The sequence below is a fragment of the Podarcis melisellensis genome (genome assembly GCF_964234715.1).
Source record: "Podarcis melisellensis genome assembly, chromosome: 1".
In the NCBI taxonomy this organism is placed as follows: domain Eukaryota; kingdom Metazoa; phylum Chordata; class Lepidosauria; order Squamata; family Lacertidae; genus Podarcis; species Podarcis melisellensis.
The window spans coordinates 59,460,873-59,482,531 of NC_138528.1; the positions used below are offsets into that span (position 1 = coordinate 59,460,873).

General features: G+C 38.5%; 1 protein-coding gene across 4 annotated transcripts in view; it reads left to right on the forward strand.

Annotated features, from left to right (window-relative positions):
• The window catches only part of NELL1 (neural EGFL like 1), a 379,806-nt gene that overhangs the window by 122,476 nt on the left and 235,671 nt on the right, over positions 1 to 21,659 (forward strand). For all 4 annotated transcript variants that reach the window (XM_081882839.1, XM_081882838.1, XM_081882841.1 and 1 more), the window contains exons 8-12: positions 629 to 763; positions 1,694 to 1,796; positions 6,367 to 6,440; positions 9,451 to 9,550; positions 17,509 to 17,637. In XM_081882839.1, coding sequence (XP_081738965.1) covers positions 629 to 763; positions 1,694 to 1,796; positions 6,367 to 6,440; positions 9,451 to 9,550; positions 17,509 to 17,637 — 541 coding nt within the window. The remainder of the gene's footprint in view (positions 1 to 628; positions 764 to 1,693; positions 1,797 to 6,366; positions 6,441 to 9,450; positions 9,551 to 17,508; positions 17,638 to 21,659) is intronic.

Below are 21,659 nucleotides of genomic sequence, written 5' to 3' on the forward strand. Positions count from 1 at the left end.
ATTATCCATTACAAGTCACTTCCCTTGGGACTTCCCCAGTCCATCTCTCCATGGCATTCTATTCAAACCTTATTCTGCTGCATATCCTGCATATTGATAAATTCCAGGAAGCCAGATGGGAACCAGGGAAAGAGCTACATCTATGAGCTACATGTTTCAGATTTGACTAGTGGATTTGAAATACAGATCATAGCATTTTGAATTTTTCCAGTTCTTAACATTTTCCAGAATAGAGAGCCAAGAATTGGACACTAAAGTTCTAAATGGATAAGTTGTTATTTATAGACATAGTAGTTATTATTTTAAAAGTTAATAATTATGTGTTGCAGACATGGTGTTACTTTGATTGCCAGTTAACAGATTAGACAATTGCCCTGAGATCCTCATCCCATATACAGAGGTTTCTTTAATTTGGACTGAACTAAATACACTAGCAAAGCATATGCGATTGCCTTCTATGGATCTGGGCTGATTTATACCAGCTTAAAGTCATGCTGTTTTCATGTGATTTTGTCAGTATGATAAAACCTAATTCCTCTGAAGATCACTAAGCTGTGCTTTTATTTTCCTTTGTATGAACCCATGTGCATGAATTCCAGGAATTAAATCAAGTAACTTTCATTTATAGCTAAATTATGCAGAAATGAGGCTTAGTCAGTTGGAAAACTGTCACTGTGAGAAGACTTGTCAAGTAAATGGAGTGATATATCGAGACAAAGACTCATGGGTAGAAGATGATCACTGCAGGAATTGTACTTGCAAAGTAAGAAACTTCTAACTTATATATGGGGGTAAGATGACTCATTACAATTCAGTGTAAGTTTGTTGAGTACATAATGTCAACTTGGAGGGTTAGTTATTGGCATTATGCATAGCATTATGTACAGAGTATGGGGAGAGAATAAAAAATGATACCTGTCTAAAAGCAGTTTCTTTCCTGTATTTAGATGGCTATGTTTTTTACTGAACGTTTTGGTGTTTCCTGTGTACAATTTAGAATTGTATTACTGAAGTTTGTGGGAAAGGAGACATTATCTTAATTGTATGCACGAGTTGCATTTTGCATGACAACAACATGTATATTGTGTTTGTGGTATTTATTATTTTCAACATCAGAGGAACAAAAGTTGATTAGTATGTAAATCTTGTACTGTTGAAATTATTTGATAACTATCAGAAGAGAGGTTTTGTTTGCCCAAGAAAATAGAAAACTGTTTGTTAAAATGAAGATGATTGACAGAGACTGTGAAGGTGTTATTTTGTATTTGTAAAAATGGGTAGATGGCTTCTATTGTCTAACCCACTTAGTGATTGGTGGAATAAGGGAAATAATTTATATCTGAAATTTAATAGATGTCCGCATAGGTAGCAGCTGGATATGATTATGGTTGTTTCAGAATGGTGAAATTGTAGTTGCAATATAGCTTATACAAATATTCATATCTAAGCTAATTATTTTTTCCACACATTTAGAATGTTTCCTGCCCCCCTAAAATATACATTACTTTATACCAAAGATAGCCAATGTGGTACCCTGCAGAGCTTTTCAAACTTCTAGCTTCCATCAGCTCTAGCCAGTGTGGTCAATGGCCAAAGATGATGGGAGTTGTAGTCCACAACATCTAGAGAGCACCATGTTGGCTAATCCTGCTTTATACAGGTGTTTTAATCCTATTTTTCTATTCTTTTATAGAGTGGGGTAGTGGAGTGCCGGCGAATGGCCTGCCCACCATTGAACTGTTCGCCAGATCGCCTTCCGGTCCATTTAACAGGCCAGTGCTGCAAATTGTGCAAGTGTAAGTATAGGTATTGTGCTCTCTTCTTTTTCTCAGTCATACTGATTTTACATGCTTTTTTGTTGTTGTTGTTAGTTATGTTGTAAAGTTGTGGAGTGATGTCACTTCAATTCGGGAAGCCCCTACTCCCTGGGAAGTAATTTGAAATTTGACTCTGCCTTGCATTTTCTGGGAGAGAGGCATCCTGGAGTTAAAAAATATGCTCATACCATGTAATGGACTTAAAATTCATAATTAGTAAAATTTTATTCTTTCTGTTCAGGAGGCAAGGGGAGAGGGAACACGTGGGCCCAGAAGGAGACCATGATTTAGCATTAGAACTGATTTTAACCATATAGTCATAATAATCTTTTTTTTGTTTCATGACTTCTAATTAAAATATGAATGAATGAACAAACCTACTTTTTGTGGGTTTTTTTGGTTGACACCCATCTCAACTTATTGGTGTACTTGGAAATCTGTTAGAAGAAATAGATGTAAACATTGATTAAAATTGATTGCAAATTTTGACAGAATGATCTACTTGGGGCAGTTTTTGGGGTCCATGTTGTTCCAGACACTGAAGCTGTCTATACTGATGATACTGTGTGGATTGATTTCTCTGCCCTTTGTCCATACAATCATTGACAGTATGATCAACTATAATTGTCTTTCCTTAGGGCTTATTGAGCAGATAATTAGCTATTTAAAAAAAATGAGTTAAAGCAACTAGCATTTCTTACCTGAAAAATGCAGGATGGTTCTTTTTTCTCAGTTATCTTTAGTTAATCCCTCCAGTACAGAACATGCTTTTTGAGATCAAAACTGACTTTCTGGCAAAGTCTGACTATTATTCAGATTTTTCTTCCCTTTTAGTCTACATCTAGCCTTGTTATATAGGCTGTCACATTTGAAGCTGAAAAATACCTCCACCAGCCCTGTGCCTATCAGAGAGACAAAATCTAGGTTTTATATTTTCTAAGATGATGATTTACAAGCCGTAGCTGCAAAAATGCCACATTTACCACACAAAAGTTAGTCAGGTGTTTATTACAGTCAACAGATGAGCAAGACAAAATGCAAAGTTCCAAACAGAAAATAGGGAGCCTCAATAAAACCAATTGTTTAAAAAAATGATAGGCTAAGAGACACAACTATATCTATATAGTAATATAGAAGGGTATGACTTTTTAAATAATATTTTAATTCATTTTCAAATACAAATTTATATAACCAATATCAGAATTTATCACATAATCTTCTTCTTTTTTTACTTCCCCCAGTTTCTCTGCCAATCTTCCATTTTGTTTATTTATTCACACATTTTCTAATTTTAATATTGCCTTTAAAATATAACCTCCCCAATCTTATTCCCTTTTTTACAATATTCCTCATATTTTCACAGAACATCTTGAAAGCCATATAGAAGGGTATGACTTAATCACATTAGTAGCGTACTGTTGGGTGTTGGTGCTCATCTAGCCTCCTGCTGATTTGCTGCTGCTTGATAGAGGGTGTGACAGTGAAGAACCTGGTGCCATGCAAATGTACCATCAGAGCCAATCTGTTGAGTGTCCCTACCCTCATTCCTCGTAAGCAGCAACAGATAATGGGAGCTCAGGTGAGCACCACTGCCTAACCACACTATTTGCTATTGAATCGTATCATACCCATATTGACAGGTCTTCTGAAACAAATTCTATGGCATCATGGTGGAACGGCCTAAATACAAAATCATATTTAATGGGAGCAATACACTGAAGGTATTGCAGACTTCTGCTTGTTGATGTTAGTCCAGAGAATTTCCTCATCGTGCATGATATAGTTTTGTCACTTTGATATGGCTGCACCCCAGCTAGGAATGTTAAATATTTGGTACTTTCTTCCTTTATCAATGTTGCCCTATTTACCTGACAACCAACAGTTGCCTGTTGAACAATCTGAAAAGTGTAGTTTTGGGCTGCATGCTATGTCTAGCTGGGAGGCAGGTCACCATTATATACTGTTGACATGGTGTATTCTTCAAAGATCATCGTCATCATCATTTTTAATTTGTATACCGTCTTTCTATCTTACAATACTCAAGGCGGTTTACAAGCTGAAGAAACAAAAAATGTATATCTTATAACAATCTAATGCAATACAAAAATGTGATAATAAAACATAACTTTAAAATAGGTAACCAACATCAAAAAAGTAACATTCAACAATCATTAGAGTAGTGATGAAATCACATAAGTGAAACTTTGATTGTCAAAATGTGGTGGTATAAATGGATTTCAAAGAAGATATTTTATAGGATTTACACACACACCCTTTGTTGCTAGCATACACTGAGGTGTAACATTTAGAAGTTGATGGACAGTATATGGGGAGAATTTGTAGAAGTAAAGTGCAACTGCTGAGGATAAAATTTCAGCATGGTGTAATATTTCTAGTTCCTTTGCTTGCCCTGGGCCTATTACCACCTTTCCTGTTTCTCGTTTTTTACCTCAGACCTAGTTGCATGACTGTTACCAAGGAAAATTATAGATATAATTTGAAAGGTTGAAAAGTAAGGTTTTGTCCCATTCTGCAGTGTTTGAGGTTCTTGAAGGGGAAATGATTTAAAGAGCAATGTTATTTAGTATTCCTCTTTTACTGGAGTTAAAGAGGACATTCTTTTTTATTATGGCTACAGTAATGCAAATGTGCTAGGAAGTCATAACTAGAGTTTGTAATACATTGTGCTATTAGGAAGCAACATTTGGGTATAAATTGTAAGTTATTTTAAACTGCTTTTAATATTGTATTGTAATGTGTTTTAATGTACCCTGCCCTGGGACCTTAGGGTGGAGAGCAGATAATAAATCACATAATTGTAACAACAACAACAACAACAACATGTTTGAAGCTTTCATTTATCTGTATTAATGACACAACCTGGGGGAATTTAGTTTTTCTAGCTTTAATAATTTGGAGCACTGGGCACCTTACATATGTACCCCATGAAGTAACTGTCTAAGCCAATTTCTTTTCTAACCAAACAAAGATTTTGGAGCTAATATTCATTCCATTGCCAGAAATGATACTTGCTTGAAATTACCCATAATCTCAAGAATACTGAGGGTCTGTTTAAGAATTGAGTACCTGTCATCTTGAGTAGAGATCTGTACTATATATATATTTGTCTCTGGCACCAGTACTACTATACCAAAATACACATCTGTAGTTCCTCAGAAGGCAGGTCTCATGGAGCTATATCTGGCATGACTGACTTTTTTTACAGTAGTCCAACCCATATTGTGCAAACAGAGGCCTTTTGAGTTGTTCCAGGTTTTTCTCCCTGAACTGAGAATTTTTATTATTATTTACTTATCCTTAAAGGAATTATATTTCCTCATTCATGGAGATATATCTGGCATGGCTCAAGGGGCCTCTGCTTGGGAAAGGATAGCATAACAGACAATTATAATGTCTGTTGTATATATGCATTCTTTTCTGGAATTAAAAGTATGTAATAAATACAATGGGACATGGGTGGCGCTGTGGTCTAAACCACTGAGCCTAGGGCTTGCTGAACGGAAGGTCGGTGGTTCAAATCCCCAGGACGGGGTGAGCCCCCGTTGCTTGGTCCCAGCTCCTGCCAACCTATCAGTTCGAAAGCATGTCTAGTGCAAGTAGATAAATAGGTACCGCTCCGGCAGGAAGGTAAACGGCGTTTCCGTGCGCTGCTCTGGTTTCACCAGAAGCAGCTTAGTCACGCTGGCCACATGACCTGGAAAAATTGTCTGTGGACAAACGTCGGCTCCCTCGGCCAGTAAAGCGAGATGAGCGCCGCAACCCCAGAGTCATTCACGACTGGACTTAACTGTCAAGGGTCCTTTACCTTTTAAGAAATACAATATTTGAGTTTTAGTTCATTTGTAAAAGTTTCTAAAAGGCAATCAGCAAAGAAAAGTTAGATCCATATGCCCCAGAAGCTAATTTTAAAGTTTAAGATAGTCACCAGTGTGGATCTTTCTACGGTGTCTTCCTTTTTCCATGTGTTTGTTAGCCCTGTATTTCCAGCAGTGATCTAATCAATTATGATAGTTAATGAATACCTGTGGCTCACTTGAGACACTGCTCCAGTTACACAGGGGCACAGTTCTGTTTTCGCCTGTCTTGATATGGTGTAGATAAATCAGAATCTATATATTGTGATACAGTAAGTCCATCCAGGTTGTCAATACTTTGCCCATACAGGCATATCTTAATACAAATGTACCGTGCCTTCTCCACAGAATGTCACTGCCATGACTAATTCTGTTAATGAATCGAGTTCAATATCTGTTCTGCTTCTCCTATTACTTCAGGTCACTAAGTAGCCTAGTTTGTCAGAGTGAGTTGTGAAATGGTTCAAGATAATAGTTTTTGTAATGAATTTACTATTATAGTCAAAATAAATGTGAGCAATTAACACTGGCTGCTACTGAAAGCAAAATGAGTACATCATATTTACCACAGTGCATCTAGATTGACTTAAAGCAATATTGTTTGTACCAAACTGTATAATTTATCTGCACTTACTACTAAATACTGATGTTTTTATTTATTTTGAAAATTCTAGCCAAATGTATCTATGGAGGAAAAGTGTTGGCAGAAGGTCAGAGGATTTTAACCAAGAACTGCAAAGAATGTCGTGTAAGTTTTTTAACCTTCTAAGACTGCAGTCTCAAGCATTACGACTGCTGTAGGACTTACATTGCAATTGTTCACTCTTTCACTTTTAAACATGTGTGGTATCTCCTTTACTGCATGCCCTGGATGGTACAGCAAAATGTGTGCAATATTACTTTCTCTGCATCAAATGCTTTTGACAGAAAAAACATTTTTAGAATGAGTCATAAATTCTAATACATTTTTACTTTCCGTGCTTGCAGGCTGTCACTATTGTGAAAGGGATACAAGTGCATACCAGAAATTTAGCTTTGCACAACTAGAGTAGGTTTAAAGTGTTCTGGTGCGATAGCACAACAGATCCACAAAAAAGAAGACTTTTTCAGGTGGGAAAGTGACAGGAAAATGCACTGCAAAGTGGGGGAGCAAGAAATTATTATTTTTAAGTCAGCTAAAAGCCTTTAACTAAGTTCTTCACCAAGCATTTAAAAGCATAGAGTTTTGGGGCTTGACAGATCTCACCTGGATGAGCAGTAAAGAAGGTGATTATCAATACTGAGCAGGTTCAGCTCCTTGACATGGTGTTCAAAGTGGGACATAATCAAACAAGGCCATTCATAAAGTGGGGAATATCTTATTGAACTTACAGAAAGAATGAGAAATGTAAATTTGCCTAGCCAATAGTGCTAGTTTGTATCTGAAACAAAAGTAATCTTCTCCAGCTTGGGTTATAAAGCATTTAATACTTTTAAATGCTGCGGGGCATTTAGGGAAGGGGATACTCAGAAGTCCTGTTGTGCTCAGAAATGAGGCCAGAAAAACCAGGTGATTTTCTCTGTCTTTGGGGAAAATAGCTTGGTTTTCTGAGCCCAATCCTGAATTGAGCTCAAGAGGGTTTTCTTGACAGCAGTGGATGATATTTCAGACCATGGGAACCAGCCCCATGTGGTTAATTAAAGCTATTTCATACTACATTTTCCTTTTTCAGTTCAGCTTAAACAATAACTTTTACCATGATTTTTTTTTTAAAATAACTGAAATATATTACTGCTTTGACACTGTCCTCTTCAACGTTTTTATGCTGGTGGTTCAGTAGTAAGTGCACTAGCTCTCCTTGGAGGGTTGCTGTGTGAAATGTGAAAATCGAGTATCTAAATATGTGGAGAATTTTCAGATATTCAGGAGGATCCCTGCTTCTCACTGAAGTGAAGGACACGAGACAGGTGTTGGTCATCAGGTGAGCTGTGCATAAGCAAGCTCCTAGCTAGCTCTGCTGAGGCTCTTTTTATTACCACAATGTGCAAAACCAGTCAGATACATTTTGGACGGTGGCCTTTACACATCTTCCAGTCGCGAGATTGGGGGGTAGAACAAAGTTATTTTGGCACCTGTTTCCACCGCGTCACTTTCCCCCTGAACAATGTTTAATTGAAGGAGACAAAGGTCACAGACAGGGCACGGCAGACTACTAAGAGAGCAAAGGTTAGATAGAGGGCATGATGTTCAGACAGCTGTGGCTTGTCTGCGGGTGGAAGTGTGCTGCATACCCGGTGGGTGGAAGTGTGCTCCACACCCGACGGTCATTCCTTCACTCACAAAGCAATTCATGGAGGGCCATGAGAATGACCACAGGGCAGGGGAACCTAGCATGCTTGTTCCTACAGCCCATACCTTCATGATAACAGTGAACAGCAACAGTAGCCTGAAAGGGCTACAAAATCAGACATCTAGAAGAGTTTTCACCTGCATCAGATTCTCCTCTCTCTTCCTTCTCAAAATAATAATATCTGGCTCCTCCATGGCACCCAGAGGGTCTCTGCTTTGTTTGCTGGGCTGCTATTTGTTAGCTTTCTTCCTGGGATACTGTGAGGTTCAGGAAACACTTGAGATCTGTCTCTCAGCTGCTGACTAGGCATGGAGGGCAGCTGCTGAGTCCCTGGTGCAAATCAGGGCAAATTTGCAGAAAGGAATTATAAGAAACTCCAAAAAGCCTCTAGGCTTAGCAGAAAACCAGATAGGAGCTACTGTGTTCTGGTGATAAGAGTATCTGATCTTCACTTTAGTGCTAATTGTGATTTTATCACATAGTATATGAAGTATCTAACCCTGCCATTGCTTCAATACTGGCACAGCAGCTGCCATTTTATTTGCTGTGTTGGTATTGCCCTTGGCGTATCTATCATATGCAAAAGACTCATATGTATTTGCTGTAAGTGAGGAAGAGGTAAGGATAACAATGGTTCCTTGTGCTTAACTGATTCTCAGTCTGCGAGCCTAGAGTAGCAATGCGTTTTTTAAGTAACTTGGTAAGTCAGGTTTTCATTTCAGCTGCTGTAGAACAAAGTATTAATTGTACCATAGTAGACAATATTGTGGGCAACCCATCATTATTACATGTTTTCTGCTTTTGACTAGTGAAGGCATGAATAGCTTTTTAATTGCTTCCAAGCTGTGGAAATCATAGAGCTAGTTTTCAGAGCTGCCTTTCTTTTTGTTTCCTTGCCCATTTTGTGTGGAAGTATCATGGGTGTCTGCTGTCAATGCGTTTCCCATGCTTTTCTTTTGTGAACATCTCATGACAACCAGGTATTACTGAACTTTAGAGGGAAAACAGTTCTCACTCAAATTGATATGCTTAATCTTTCACTCATCAAAACTTCCACACTAGTTTGATACTAAGGCAACAACGTTCTGCAAAGAGAACAGATACTTAGTCTGGGCATGTTGGGCGTTGTTGAGTACAACGAGGTCCTTGCTGATCAGACCAGTACCATTCTTACTTTTCTTTGTCATAGTCCAGCAGCATACATACCTTACTGTGTAACCCCATCCTGGAAACTGTAGTTTACCCCGAAGAGTTGCAGTTCCCAGCACCGTTAACAAGCTATAGTTCCCAGGATTCTTTTGAAGAAGAATGTGCTTTAAATGTCTCATATGTATGCAGCCTTTGTTTATGTCAGTCTCTGATTACAGAAAGTAGAAGCAACCGTGGAATTTTCATCAGTGTAACTCTTTAAAACATTGTTATTTCCAGAATGGAATTTTAGTAAAAGTAACGGAGACCTGTCCTCCATTGAACTGCTCGGAAAAAGATTACATCCTCCCAGAGAATCAGTGCTGCAGTGTTTGCAAAGGTAAGTAGGATGTTGGCAGGCATTGTTAATAGTTATTGTGTCTTGCTTAAAAGAATGTTTGATTTGGATCTGAAAGGCCTACTGTAATGCTTATGGTGTTGTCTTGGTTGCCTTTTATGCATTAACTGGAGTTCATAAAAGACCTTTAATATTAGTCAGACATCAAAGCTCCTTGGGGATATTGAAATCAGGGAAGTTAATATACTTTTTTTTCAATTTGTATAGATACAGTCTGTGAAGCATGTATAACTTTCTACACATTGATACCAGTATATAAACCCATTTAAATAACATCCCTTCTCCCCATTATTAAAAACAAAAAAACCAGTATTTGAGCAATACTGAGTTCTGATGGTAACATATTTATTTTTTAAAAAAGTTTATATTTAATGTTCACATTAAAGTTAGAGTTACAACCCAAACAATGCCACCAGTGTAAAGCTAAATCCACAAGTGCTGTATTGTGTCCTTGTGGGTTTCTTCCTGAATTTTGCTATCCTAGTCCCTTCCCATGTCTTTAAGCCTCAAATAGCACAGCTGCCAAAAATTATCTTTCTCCTTGAAAGCTGCTTATTTCCCTGACCACCCACAGTCATGATGAATTCATATGTAATTACTGTTGCAGTTAACATTTTTGTTGTTGTTTATAGTGTAGTCATCAAAGACTATATAACGGTGGAACAATTTCTTGATTGCAGCTTAATCGTGCTTTTGTTATTCCCCCCCATCCTTGGTGAAATTTACTGTACTATCATAGATTATGATCATGTAACTTGGAGTCACAGATGTGATTGTTCATTTTTTTCCATTGGGTGTCAAATCAAAATCATTGATGATTTTTTTTGCTGCTACTTAGTTTCTTGGATTACAAACATGGGCTGTTGCTTTGCTTGCAAGGCCAATCCCCAGCACCTCCAGGCAAGTCAGAAAGGGGGTGGGGTGGCAGATGGGCCAATTGGAATGGGCCTGCGACTTTGAGGGAGGGGCTACTCCAAGCTCCCCATGGTAGAAGCAAAGGGGAACCTTTTGGTAAAGATTATTGAAATGCAGCCTACATTTCCCACCTGGCCTGGACTTCTTGCCAGCTTTGCATGGCTGTGTCTCCAGGTAGGGCTGTCTGAAATCCTGGGGAATCTTTGTCAGTCAGTGTAGGGAATATTCAACTAGGTGGACTGATGGTCTGACGCAGTGCTATTTTTCTAGAAAAAGAGGTGCTGGAACTCACCATGAACACCCCCCCCATTCTCTTAGAATGGCAGTGGTGCCCACCTGAGAGGTACTGAAACTGAGTTCCAGTGAGTTTCTGCTGAAAAAAAGTCCTGGGCTTGACTCAGTATAAAGTAGCTCCCTATGTCTCTATGTCCTTAACCTTTGAAAATGAAAAAGAGTAAAAAAAAATTAAAAAGCATATGGTTAAACATCTTTGAATAACGTAATTTTTAATCACTATATATTAAATTAGGTTGTGCGGTTTTTAAATTGACCTTGGTGGCAGTCAGGTTAGAAGTCGCTCAAAGTGCTCAAATGAGTACTTTGCAGGGCAATTCTATGCGTGTCTATTCAGAAGCAAGTCCTGATTACTTCAACTTCCGTGTTTGTGTGTGTTGGAGGACGTTGAAGTGCAGCAAACATTTTATTAATAATGTAGCTCTGCTAACCTTTACATTTACTATTTATATAAAAGAGGTTTATAATATCTTTCAGTAGCACCTTCAGGAGGCTCTTCAATTAGCATATTTTCCATCTCTTCCTGTCTAGCCCCAAGACTGGACTTGAGACAATTTTGCGTAAAGGGAATGGAAGGAGCTTTGTTTCCTCAAATGCAAAAATCAGACATTTCTCATGCATTGCTGTGGGACTCTGAGACACCTCTAGAATTCAGTTTTATTAAGTCCCAGAAAGATGCTGATAAGCATAAATTTAACAGGTCTGCTGCATGCAGAATAGTAGCAACAGGGCTCTCAACTTTACTAAGGCTTCTTTCTGTATTGGGAGCAGCTTATTGAGTACAAAATACATGCATGTAGAGTCATTTGTGTTACTTAGAATATATGTGAGAGCAGCCATGAAATGATCTTATTCTGAGGAAAATAAATACAGTTCTGCTGGCCTCTGTTTAATTATTTCTGTGCTCATCTATTGCAGTTCAGTGGCAACCTATTAGTGCAACATAGTGCCTTGTGCCTATATGCATATTTCAGCTTCTTTTTCTCCAGGGATTTTGATTGATTTACAACCTTAAAGCTTTGCACTTTGATTAAACTAGTATTTTTTTTTCACAGATATGTTACATATTTTTAATTAATTAAAAATCTTTTAAATCAATCTTAACAGATAAATTAAATGTAGCAGCCCGACTTAGTAGTGTTAGTCTTAGTAAAGACTATTGTTGCTATCCTGCCTGTTTTGACAATTCTGTTGCCTAAATAAATAGCTAAATAGTTCTGGATACAAGTGCAAACAAATTTACAGACAACTGCAAATTAAAAATGGTACTTTTCCAGTACTTCTAAAGTAACATCGATACTACATTGAGTCTATGGCAAATGAGCGCCACTGAGCACCACATAACTCAGGGCAGTGTTTTGGTGCAGGGTGGGGCCAGAGCTACCCCATACTCTGTATATCTTAAGCTCATCACTACTCCATTCTCTCTTAGAGAGTGGCAGGGTGACAGGTGATGATCTTAAGAGAGAGAGATGGAGGGAGACATGGGATGGTGGTGATTTAAACAGATAATGAAATGATGATAATGTTAAGTAAACATCAATATCACCCCATACCGTTTCTCATACATGGGCAGAGCCACCACATTTTCTTTGTTACTCCCACCTAAGGATGTAAGAAGGCAGTGATTTCTGTTCTAACCTGTATTTGTCACAATCAGCACTGTTTCTGTTCCACTGCAGTTCGGCTTCTGCCAAATACTACATGTAACTATTTCTGCAACTTACTTTAATCTCAGTGTAAAATAAATGGCAAAACAATGTTTAAAAAGTTGTTAATTCCCTATAATGTGTGGCCTTAAAAACAGTAATGATGTAAATGAATGCCAGTCATATTCACCAGGCCAATTTCTGTTCCTGACCACAGATGAGTATGCACTTTTGGCTTCCTTTTACATTTTTAATCCCTCCCCCAACATTCTTTATCCCATCCACACTCATTCAAATCCTTGATCTCTCTCACACACATACTCACTGTCCATTCTGTCCCTCCTTTCTCTCTCTCCCTGTACCTCCTCCTCAGATAATAAATGAGGTTAGGAGAAAGCTCCCTTTAACCCCCCCAACCCCCCCCTAATTGCTATACTGAAGTGATGTCTCCTGACTGATCACAGGCATGAGCTTTTCAAGAAAAGTAACATGTACATGTAAACTCAAAGTGCGCCTGATAAGCTCTATTAACATGATAGAATTTTTTCAGATTGATGTGGTCATATAAAGTGCCACGTAACAATGATCCACTGTTATTTAGGCCATACACCTATTTCTTAATGTGATCCTGTGTCTTGGTGTGATCAGAAGAATTTGCATATGGAATAAAGCAGTTGGCTTACATTTATGAGAAAAATCATGTCAATTCCAACCATATTTTTATTTGCTTGAGTTCATGGGGACTTACAAGTGAGTATGCATAGATTTTCAAACTAAGTAGCTTTGGAGCAGGTCTGAGGTTGCTAAGTTATTTGACTTTTTGAGAATTGTAACCTATACCTACTTGGAGGAACGCATTTGAAAGGATATGTGCCAAGCCAGTTGTACAATTATTCAACAACATGAAATGAGCTTGTCTACCTATTCCCTGAAGCGTAGAATTTGATTACTATTATAATTAGCTTAAAATGATAAATGGGTCATTGCACAATCAAATAACTTAAAAAGCAAAACTTAATCTTGTGGAAGCAGTTGTAATAAAGACATAAGAATGCCCTCATCAAAGGAAAGCCAAGGGTAGAAAAATTGTTCTAAATGCTGGAAGAGTATTCACCTGAAATGTTTGAAGAAGGAATAGAGGTCACCTCATTTGTCAAAGATCTAGAGTATATGCTTTTTTCAATGTGATTCCCTTTTGGAAGTCTATTTCTTTTTCAAATGTTGTTAACGTACTACATGCATTTATTACATACATCTATGTGTATGGGGAATGTTTTGCACATTTGTTCTAAATGGTTTGTTGTAGTAGCTAATGCTCTATTGCCTTGTCATCTATGCTGGACTGAAATGAGAAGTAGTCATATAAAGATCATATAACCCCTTAATTTCTAACAGTAGGCCATATGAAAAAAATAAAATGAATGTGTCAGATCTAAAATTCAGAAGGGGACATTGTTTTATTATGTTCTAATCTAGCCAAAGCTAGTCATAATTATGGAATATTGAAACTAGTGGACATGGCTAACTTAAGTATCCTTTTTTTCAATGAGACTTGGTCATGATTAACTTTCACTAGATTTCAGTTCCAGTCTCCGTGGAAACTATTCAATATCATCATAATTTCCACAGGACATTAGGATTTGAAATTCTAAATCACCAGAGAGTAGACACATGTAGATTGTGTTGTTTTCACCCCAGACAACTGGCCCACACTAATTGTATTAACTACTCAGATAGTGAGCTAAATATATTCTTTATTAGCATTCACAAAATTTAGAAAGCATTAGTATAAATCAAGTGGCACCCAAATGGAATCATTTAAAAAAGTAAGACCATTTATTATTTATGCAGTGCCATCTGTGTACATGCATAAGCTTTCTAAACTGTCTCGAGCACCTTATAATATAATTTTTGGCAGCAGAGTAGCCACAAGAGAGTTGGATATGAGGAACAGTGCTTACTGATAACCAGGGCTTTTTCCCCCAGCCAGAACTCACTGGAACTCAGTTCCGGCACCTCTCAGGTGGGCATCATTGCTATTCTGAGAGAATGAGGGAGGTGCTCATGGTGAGTTCCAGCACCTCTTTTTCTAGAAAAATAGCACTGCCAATAATGTAGTATTCTGTGACATTTAGAACTCATCACGCCTCTCCAGCAATCTGCATGGCTGCTCTGATACATGCAAGAAGTGTGTTCTCTTTCTATTGAAGGATTTCTAGCTTTCATTTCAGCGGGTAACCGAGTGACATCATACAAAATAATGTGGTAGAAGAGCATGCAGCAGGGCCTCTGGAGAACTTACGTTTGGGCAGGCTCAGATAGGAAGAAGCAGTGCTTCAGGCATCTTGGCTTCAGACTATGTAGGACTTTAAAGGTCAAAACCAGCACCTTGAATTGGGTCAATGAAGTCAATGCAAAATTGAATTAACACACTCAGAGTGGCCCATCCCTAATAACACCCTAATGCTGCATTCTGGACCAGTTGTCATTTCTGAGCAATCTACAGCTAATGTGTGTGCTACCAGAGCATAAACAATGGTAGTCAGTTTCATACTGCCTAGGAAAGTGTGCAGCTGGCATACTTTTCTAGGCAGTAATCAGTCTTCTCAATCAACGAAAATCCCATGTGGTTTGGATTAGTTATTACTGTCATCATTATTTCTTAAACGTATATCTTGCCCTTCCTCCAAAAGGAGGCCTTCATCCAGTCTATCACTGCTCTCTGACACTGGTTTATAGCTTCCACTGTTTCCTTGGGTTTGACGGAAAAGAGAGAAAGAAATGGCTTAAAAATTGGTCCTGAAAACTCTTCATGGATAACTTCAGCAAATAATATGGTGGAAACTGTACCAAATACTTGGATTCTCAGCAATGGAGTGTGAAAATATACAGCCTGGGATGTGTGAAGTTCATTTCATGTAAATCTTTCTTTGGAAATCATAATGCAAAGTGTAATTCTATCCATTATTTTTGTTTAAAAAAGGTAAATCTTGAAGGTGATTCACAATTCCCCTATATGGAGTTCTTAGATTCTAAGAATTCATACTTTCTGACAGCTAAGCTGCATTGAAAAAGATTTCACTGGAATATTTTTTAAAAAGAAATAACAGACTAGAGTTCTTAAAACCAAGTTAATAGGGGGGAAAGCCAGTGGCGTAGCGTGGGTTGTCAGCACCCAGGGCAAGGCAAGTAATTTACACCCCTAACCCGTGGATTTGCACCCCCTAACCCTAACCCCCAGATGTTGCGCCCGGTGCGGCCGGCCCCCCCCCTGCACCCCCCACGCTACGCCACTGGGGAAAGCTCACCCTGCACATGAATGAAACAGACAGTTTTTTTAAAAAAAGGTTGGCATTATTTTAGAATGACATGCAGCATTACTGTAATATTTCACAGTGCTTTTTGTTTTGATGTTAAGTCACTTTCACCTCACTGTCATCTAAATAAGACTTTGATTCAATATAACGATTAACATATTTGTTGTGCTGTCTGTCACCATTTCCTTTGAGCTTGACTTGTTGGAGCAAAATTGGAGCGGTTGGTATACTATTAGTGTGAGATCAGCCAGTAACACTGTAGGTTAAGTTCACATAAGCATTTTCTTCAGTTTGAAAAATATTATTGAAATCCTTAATTGTTTAACTATTGGTCCCTTTACACAGAAACAAAGATTGAAAGATGGAATTGTAATGTAGGCTGTCTTTTTAGGACCCACTCTGTTCTTGTGATTGCAAATTGTTTTAGCTTTGTTTTTAGCTTTGATTATAATACTGTGTTATAGTTGTTGCAACCTGCCCTGAGACTTTAGAGTGAAGGGTGGATAATAAATTAGTATAAAAATAATTACACAGGTAGCTGTAGAGGATCATGGATGTTGAATCGACCATATTTTATGCACCCCCAATGCATCTTGAAGATTTGCTTCACAATGCCTTCTTTCCTGGTGGTTTCCCCCATATTTTTGCTGGCTTTTGAAAGTGTTTGTCTTCCCATTTCTGTGTGGTTTCAGAATAATTTGAAGGAGCAGCATTTTATCTGATAAATATACATTGTTGGTTTTATTTTATTTTTTTTAAAAAGCTTTTTCCTGGTTGTATGCATTGGGGAACAGAAGTCCGCCCCCATCTCTCCAACATCTCTTTGAGAATCAGTTCGTAGGCTTCTATGTTTGTGTGTAGGGCACAAAAGTATTCAGGAATTGCTTCCCCTTGCATTCTGGAACAGCGTGTCCTGACCTGTTATATTAGTATAAATCACATTGTGTGCACATTTAACTTGTGTGATTTCAACCATATGTGATTGAAGGCTGGCTGGTTGAAAATCTGCACGTTAAATGCAGGCAAGGCAGAGAGCTTAAAAGCTCTTTTTGCACCATGTTTCCCCGGCATGAAACGGCCCCCCCCCCAAGCCAATTTCAAGGGTAGGAGTATGTGGGTGGAGGAGAGGATGGAACATCCTATTTCTCGAGTGGAAGTCCTTGCACAGGGGTTCCATTCTAATCTATTGATGAAAAGTTAAGCAGGGTGTTCTTTATTTAAGATTAATTAATCCAGAACACTTTTGTTTCAAGCTCTCATCATTGCTAGCTCTGGCTGTGCCCCGCTACAGCATCTGGCCTCTCAGTGGAGTACCATTAAGAAAATGTGTCCCTTAACAGAAGATTCTCATGCTATGGAATTTTGCATCTGTTATGACAGCATTCTTAAAAGTGGTGTGATTGGTTTCAGTAGAAGATCAGTGTAAATATAGACACACAGGCCCTTGATAGTGTGAGGCCCTTGATAGTTCAGTCTGTAGAGCATGACACTTTTAATCATAAGAGTTGTGGGTTCAATCCCCATGTTGGGCAAAATATTCCTGCCTTGACTTGCGGAGGGTTGGACTAGATGACCCTTGTGGTTCCCTCCAATTCTAAAATTCTATGAAAGGGTAAAGTACATTATGTTAGCGTGGAAGTTAAATGATATTGTATTACTGCTAGGATTCCTATCTAAATTGAAAAGTATAATTGCTGATTTAGGATTAAGCTTTTTATTGTTTTCGCTTACTCTGATACATTGTTGAATGTGCTTTATTTTGCAGGTCATAATTTTTGTGCACAAGGTCACAGATGTGGTGAAAACTCAGAGTGCAGGAACTGGAACACGCGAGCTACTTGTGAATGCAAAAGTGGTTATGTCTCCGTCCAAGGGGATTCTGCCTATTGTGAAGGTAAATAATGTGTTCCGCAAAGTAACTTCATTGTGGTCTGGTGAGAAATGTGCTGTTAAAACAAAAGCAGAACAGAGCATCTCATTATCAAGTTCAATCTTCATGGTAGTATAAATGATAATATCCTCATTTGATTCTATATGTAGAAAGTTCAGATGACCCAGACAGATGGAAACTTCATTGTGAAGTTCCCAAGTGACTGACTGACTTCCTAGCATGTTAAAATGTCACCCTTCTGTTTGTGATTGTCTTTGCAATATATAAATTCCAGTAATACTGCTGCTTAGGCTGATGGCAAGTATGTTGTTCCAGACATGAATAATCTGTGTCACAAATTGAGAACAGTTGATAATAGTATATTTAGGCAACAAGCAAAGATTGTTTTCATCATGCCTTTCGACTGAGGTAAAAATGTGACCCATGTATCACTGTATCTAGAGATAGTAGGCTTTTTAGAAGTAGTTTTATGGCCTTCTTTTAATGACGTGGACTGCTCTGAGGTATTCCGTTCAAGAGCAGAATATACCGGTACATTTTAAACATAAATCAATAAGATGTTGTGACTGTAGATAGCATCTTGTGAGGTGTGATGCTGCAAATACTGTTTACCCCATAGTATTAATTGGTGAAAAACCTGTCTCTGTGGCTGGGGTGCTCCTGTGGATACTCATTACAAAGCAACCCTGTTTATTACATGCAAGAAAATTTTGTCAATGTCTCTCCCTTTCCTGGGTTTCCGTGGACAAGCTAGCTCACTTGCCATTCAGAAATTGTTTGCGTTGCTGAACATGCATAGGAATACCATCCATCATGATCCTTCAGTGCTGAAGTTTCAAGCATGTAATGAAACATGTAATGAAACATGTATTTGTTTGTTTCCCTTGTCTTGATCGGAAACTGTTGAGTTTCATAAATGGCTTTTTGAGACCTATTGTTGATAACGAAATAGAAAGGCCTCACTTGGTGTCAATGTTAATGCATGAGGAGTGCAGTGAATTTAGAAAGACTCAGTTTTTGTTGTACCTAAGCCTGGTTTGGTTGAGGCAAGTGCCTCGAAAATAATAGATTTTTTTTCTCCCATTGTGAATCTTCTTTGTCCGGTCTCAATTTAATTGATTAAAAGTTGTCATTGTTAATTTCTTAGCCTGCAGCTTAAAACAACAATGAGACATCCCTAAAGGGACCCAAAGCTTTTGGTGTTGTAAAATTCCATGTTTTGGATTAAAGTCATTTTTTAAACTTTCAAACTTGGATTAAAATTGTTGTTTTGAAAGAAAAAGAGATAAGGCACCAGCACAGGACTAAAAGTACAAGGAGGTCTGAAATGTATCATCTCTTATCTTCATTCTCTAGCACTTTGGGGTGCTTAAGACATTCGCTGGACATGTTTGGAAAAAGAAGCATGAATAACTCGTGCTTTCATGACCATGATCACAGGGCACTAGCTAGTCCTCTGACATGGCGAAGGAGAAGCTAGCTGGATCAGGAGGACCACTAACACCAAGCTGGACCCCGAGATTGAGCTAGAGAGATCTACATTAGATCCCCTGGAGACAGCACTCCATGAGAATTGGCCCTCTTTTTAGACCATGGGCTTCATGCTAAACTATACCTGCTCACAAGCAAAGGCAAGACATAGAATGGGAATTGACTGTGATAGGTTCCAAGCCCAAGGGCTACACTATAAGGCTTTCGGCCCAAGGAGGGATCTTGCATCTCACCTGAGCAATACACCATGTCAGAGTTTTCTGCCTGGAAATATCAAAGGTCCTATAACTCCAGTTTGATATGCTGTCTTGATGACCTGATAGACTGACACTACAACGTTGGGTTCTTCACCCTCTCCCCCAGAATCCCCTCTTGCTTTGAAGGCTTCCACTCATCACCAGAATAGGACACCATTCCTCCAGGTCAGGCATGACCAAACTTGGCCCTCCAGCTGTTTTGGGACTACAATTCCCATTAGCTAGGGATGATGGGAGTTGTAGTTCCAAAACAGCTGGAAAGCCAAGTTTGGCCATGGCTGCTCTAGGTAATGTCCAAAGGTAGAATATCAGATAATGGGCAGAATGTGTGTTGTCCTGTGCTGTTTGGGGATGAGGAGAGATGTAATCTGCTGCTGCTTCTGTCACTCCTGAAGAACAGCCTTAAATTGTCCTGGCTGAATATCTGTCTTCCTGCCCCCCCTTTCCTTTTTGCTCTCCCCTCTCTATATGGTTCTGTTTTCTAGGAAGACTTCTGAATGTTTTGTATTGTACATATATTAATGTGATAAACTGGCATTCACTTTGGCTTGTACTATTTTTTGGTTTTCTCTATTTATGGCATTACTGTTTATGAGCTTGGCCTTCATGGATCTTTTCCATTTTTAAAAAGTGCTTTCTTTAGAATTATTCTTGAGCTGGCTTCCATCCATCTATATTTGAAATGGAGAAGAGATGACACCCTTGACAAGCTGTTAAAATATATTGCTGGAACAGGGAGATAAGACTAAGGAGTGTTCAGCAGAAAGAGATTTGTGGGTATCAGCTCTGCTTAGCTGGTCTGAAAAGCTACTAGTATTCTTCCCCATACATGCATGGATGAAGAGGGCTAGCATTGAGCTATAAGAAACAAATCTCAAATTACAATATTATTTATTTATTACAGTATTTCTGGCTCAATCTTCCTGGATAGCTCAGTCGGTTAGAGTGTGGTGCTGACAATGCTAGGGTTGCAGGTTTGATCCTCATATGGGACAGCTACATATTCCTGTATTGCAGACGGATTGTATTAGATGATCCTCAGGGTCTCTTCCAACTCTGCCATTTTGTGATTCAATGATTCTGTGAATCAACCCATGTGAAAGGACAGTGATCCCATCCCATATATCATCTTGTGAATCATGAAAACAAAGTTTCTACTGTAATCTGAAATTGCATGTTCCAAAACATACATATGGACCTTTTCCTGTTTTTGTTTACATGATATCTGACCTGAAGAAGACAACTACAAAGACTGCTGACTATTTTGTAAAGCTTTGGTTAGCCCCAATAAAGGTTAATTTTTTTTATCTAATGAGCCAACATGACTGCACTTATTTTATAAATAGACTGATTCACATGATGATGATGGTGATGGTGGTGGTGATGATGATGATGATAATAATAATAATAATAATAATATATTATTTATACCCTGCCCATCTCGCTGGGTTTCCCCAGCCATTCTGGGTGGCTTCCAACAAAATATTAAAATACAGTAGTCCATCAAACATTAAAAGCTTCCCTAAACAGGGCTGCCTTCAGATGTCTTCTAAAAGTCTGGTAGTTGTTGTTCTCTTTGAAATCTGGTGGGAGGGCATTCCACAGGGCGGATGCCACTACCGAGAAGGCCCTCTGCCTGGTTCCCTGTAACTTTGCTTTTCGCAGCGAGGGAACTGCCAGAAGGCCCTCGGCATTGGACCTCAGTGTCCGGGCAGAATGGTGGGGTTGGAGATGCTCCTTCAGGTAAACTGGGGTTCCAAATGCTCAAGCATTCCTGTTATTCCACCATGCTATTTCAGCACCATTTTATTGTGAATGTATGCATCAGGGCCTGTTATGTCTTTGTATGCAAGGTTCTTCTGTATCTAGAAAGACCACAGTTCTATTTAACAGATGGTGGGTGCGAGAGAAGAGAGAAATAATAAATTGCAGTATCATCGGGACATCAAATATAAATTCTCCATTATGTCTTGCTGTCCTGGAGTGTTTAAAATTCATCCATTGGGCCAGATGTTGTGTTACAGCCCCAAATACACATACTTTGGGATTTTTATTTGCTTTTCACCTAGAACCAATAACATAGGAAGTTGCTGTGAAAATGCTCCCTTTTTGCTGCTATATTAGGGATTCATTTGAGAGCAGTCTTTAGCATGGTACTGCTCTCATGCCACATTTACTTAAAACACACAAATGTATTCATAAGTGGTCATAGAGACAGCTAGAGCTAGAGATAATTAGTATAAATATTGCTGTGATAATGGTCTGAATTTCATTCCA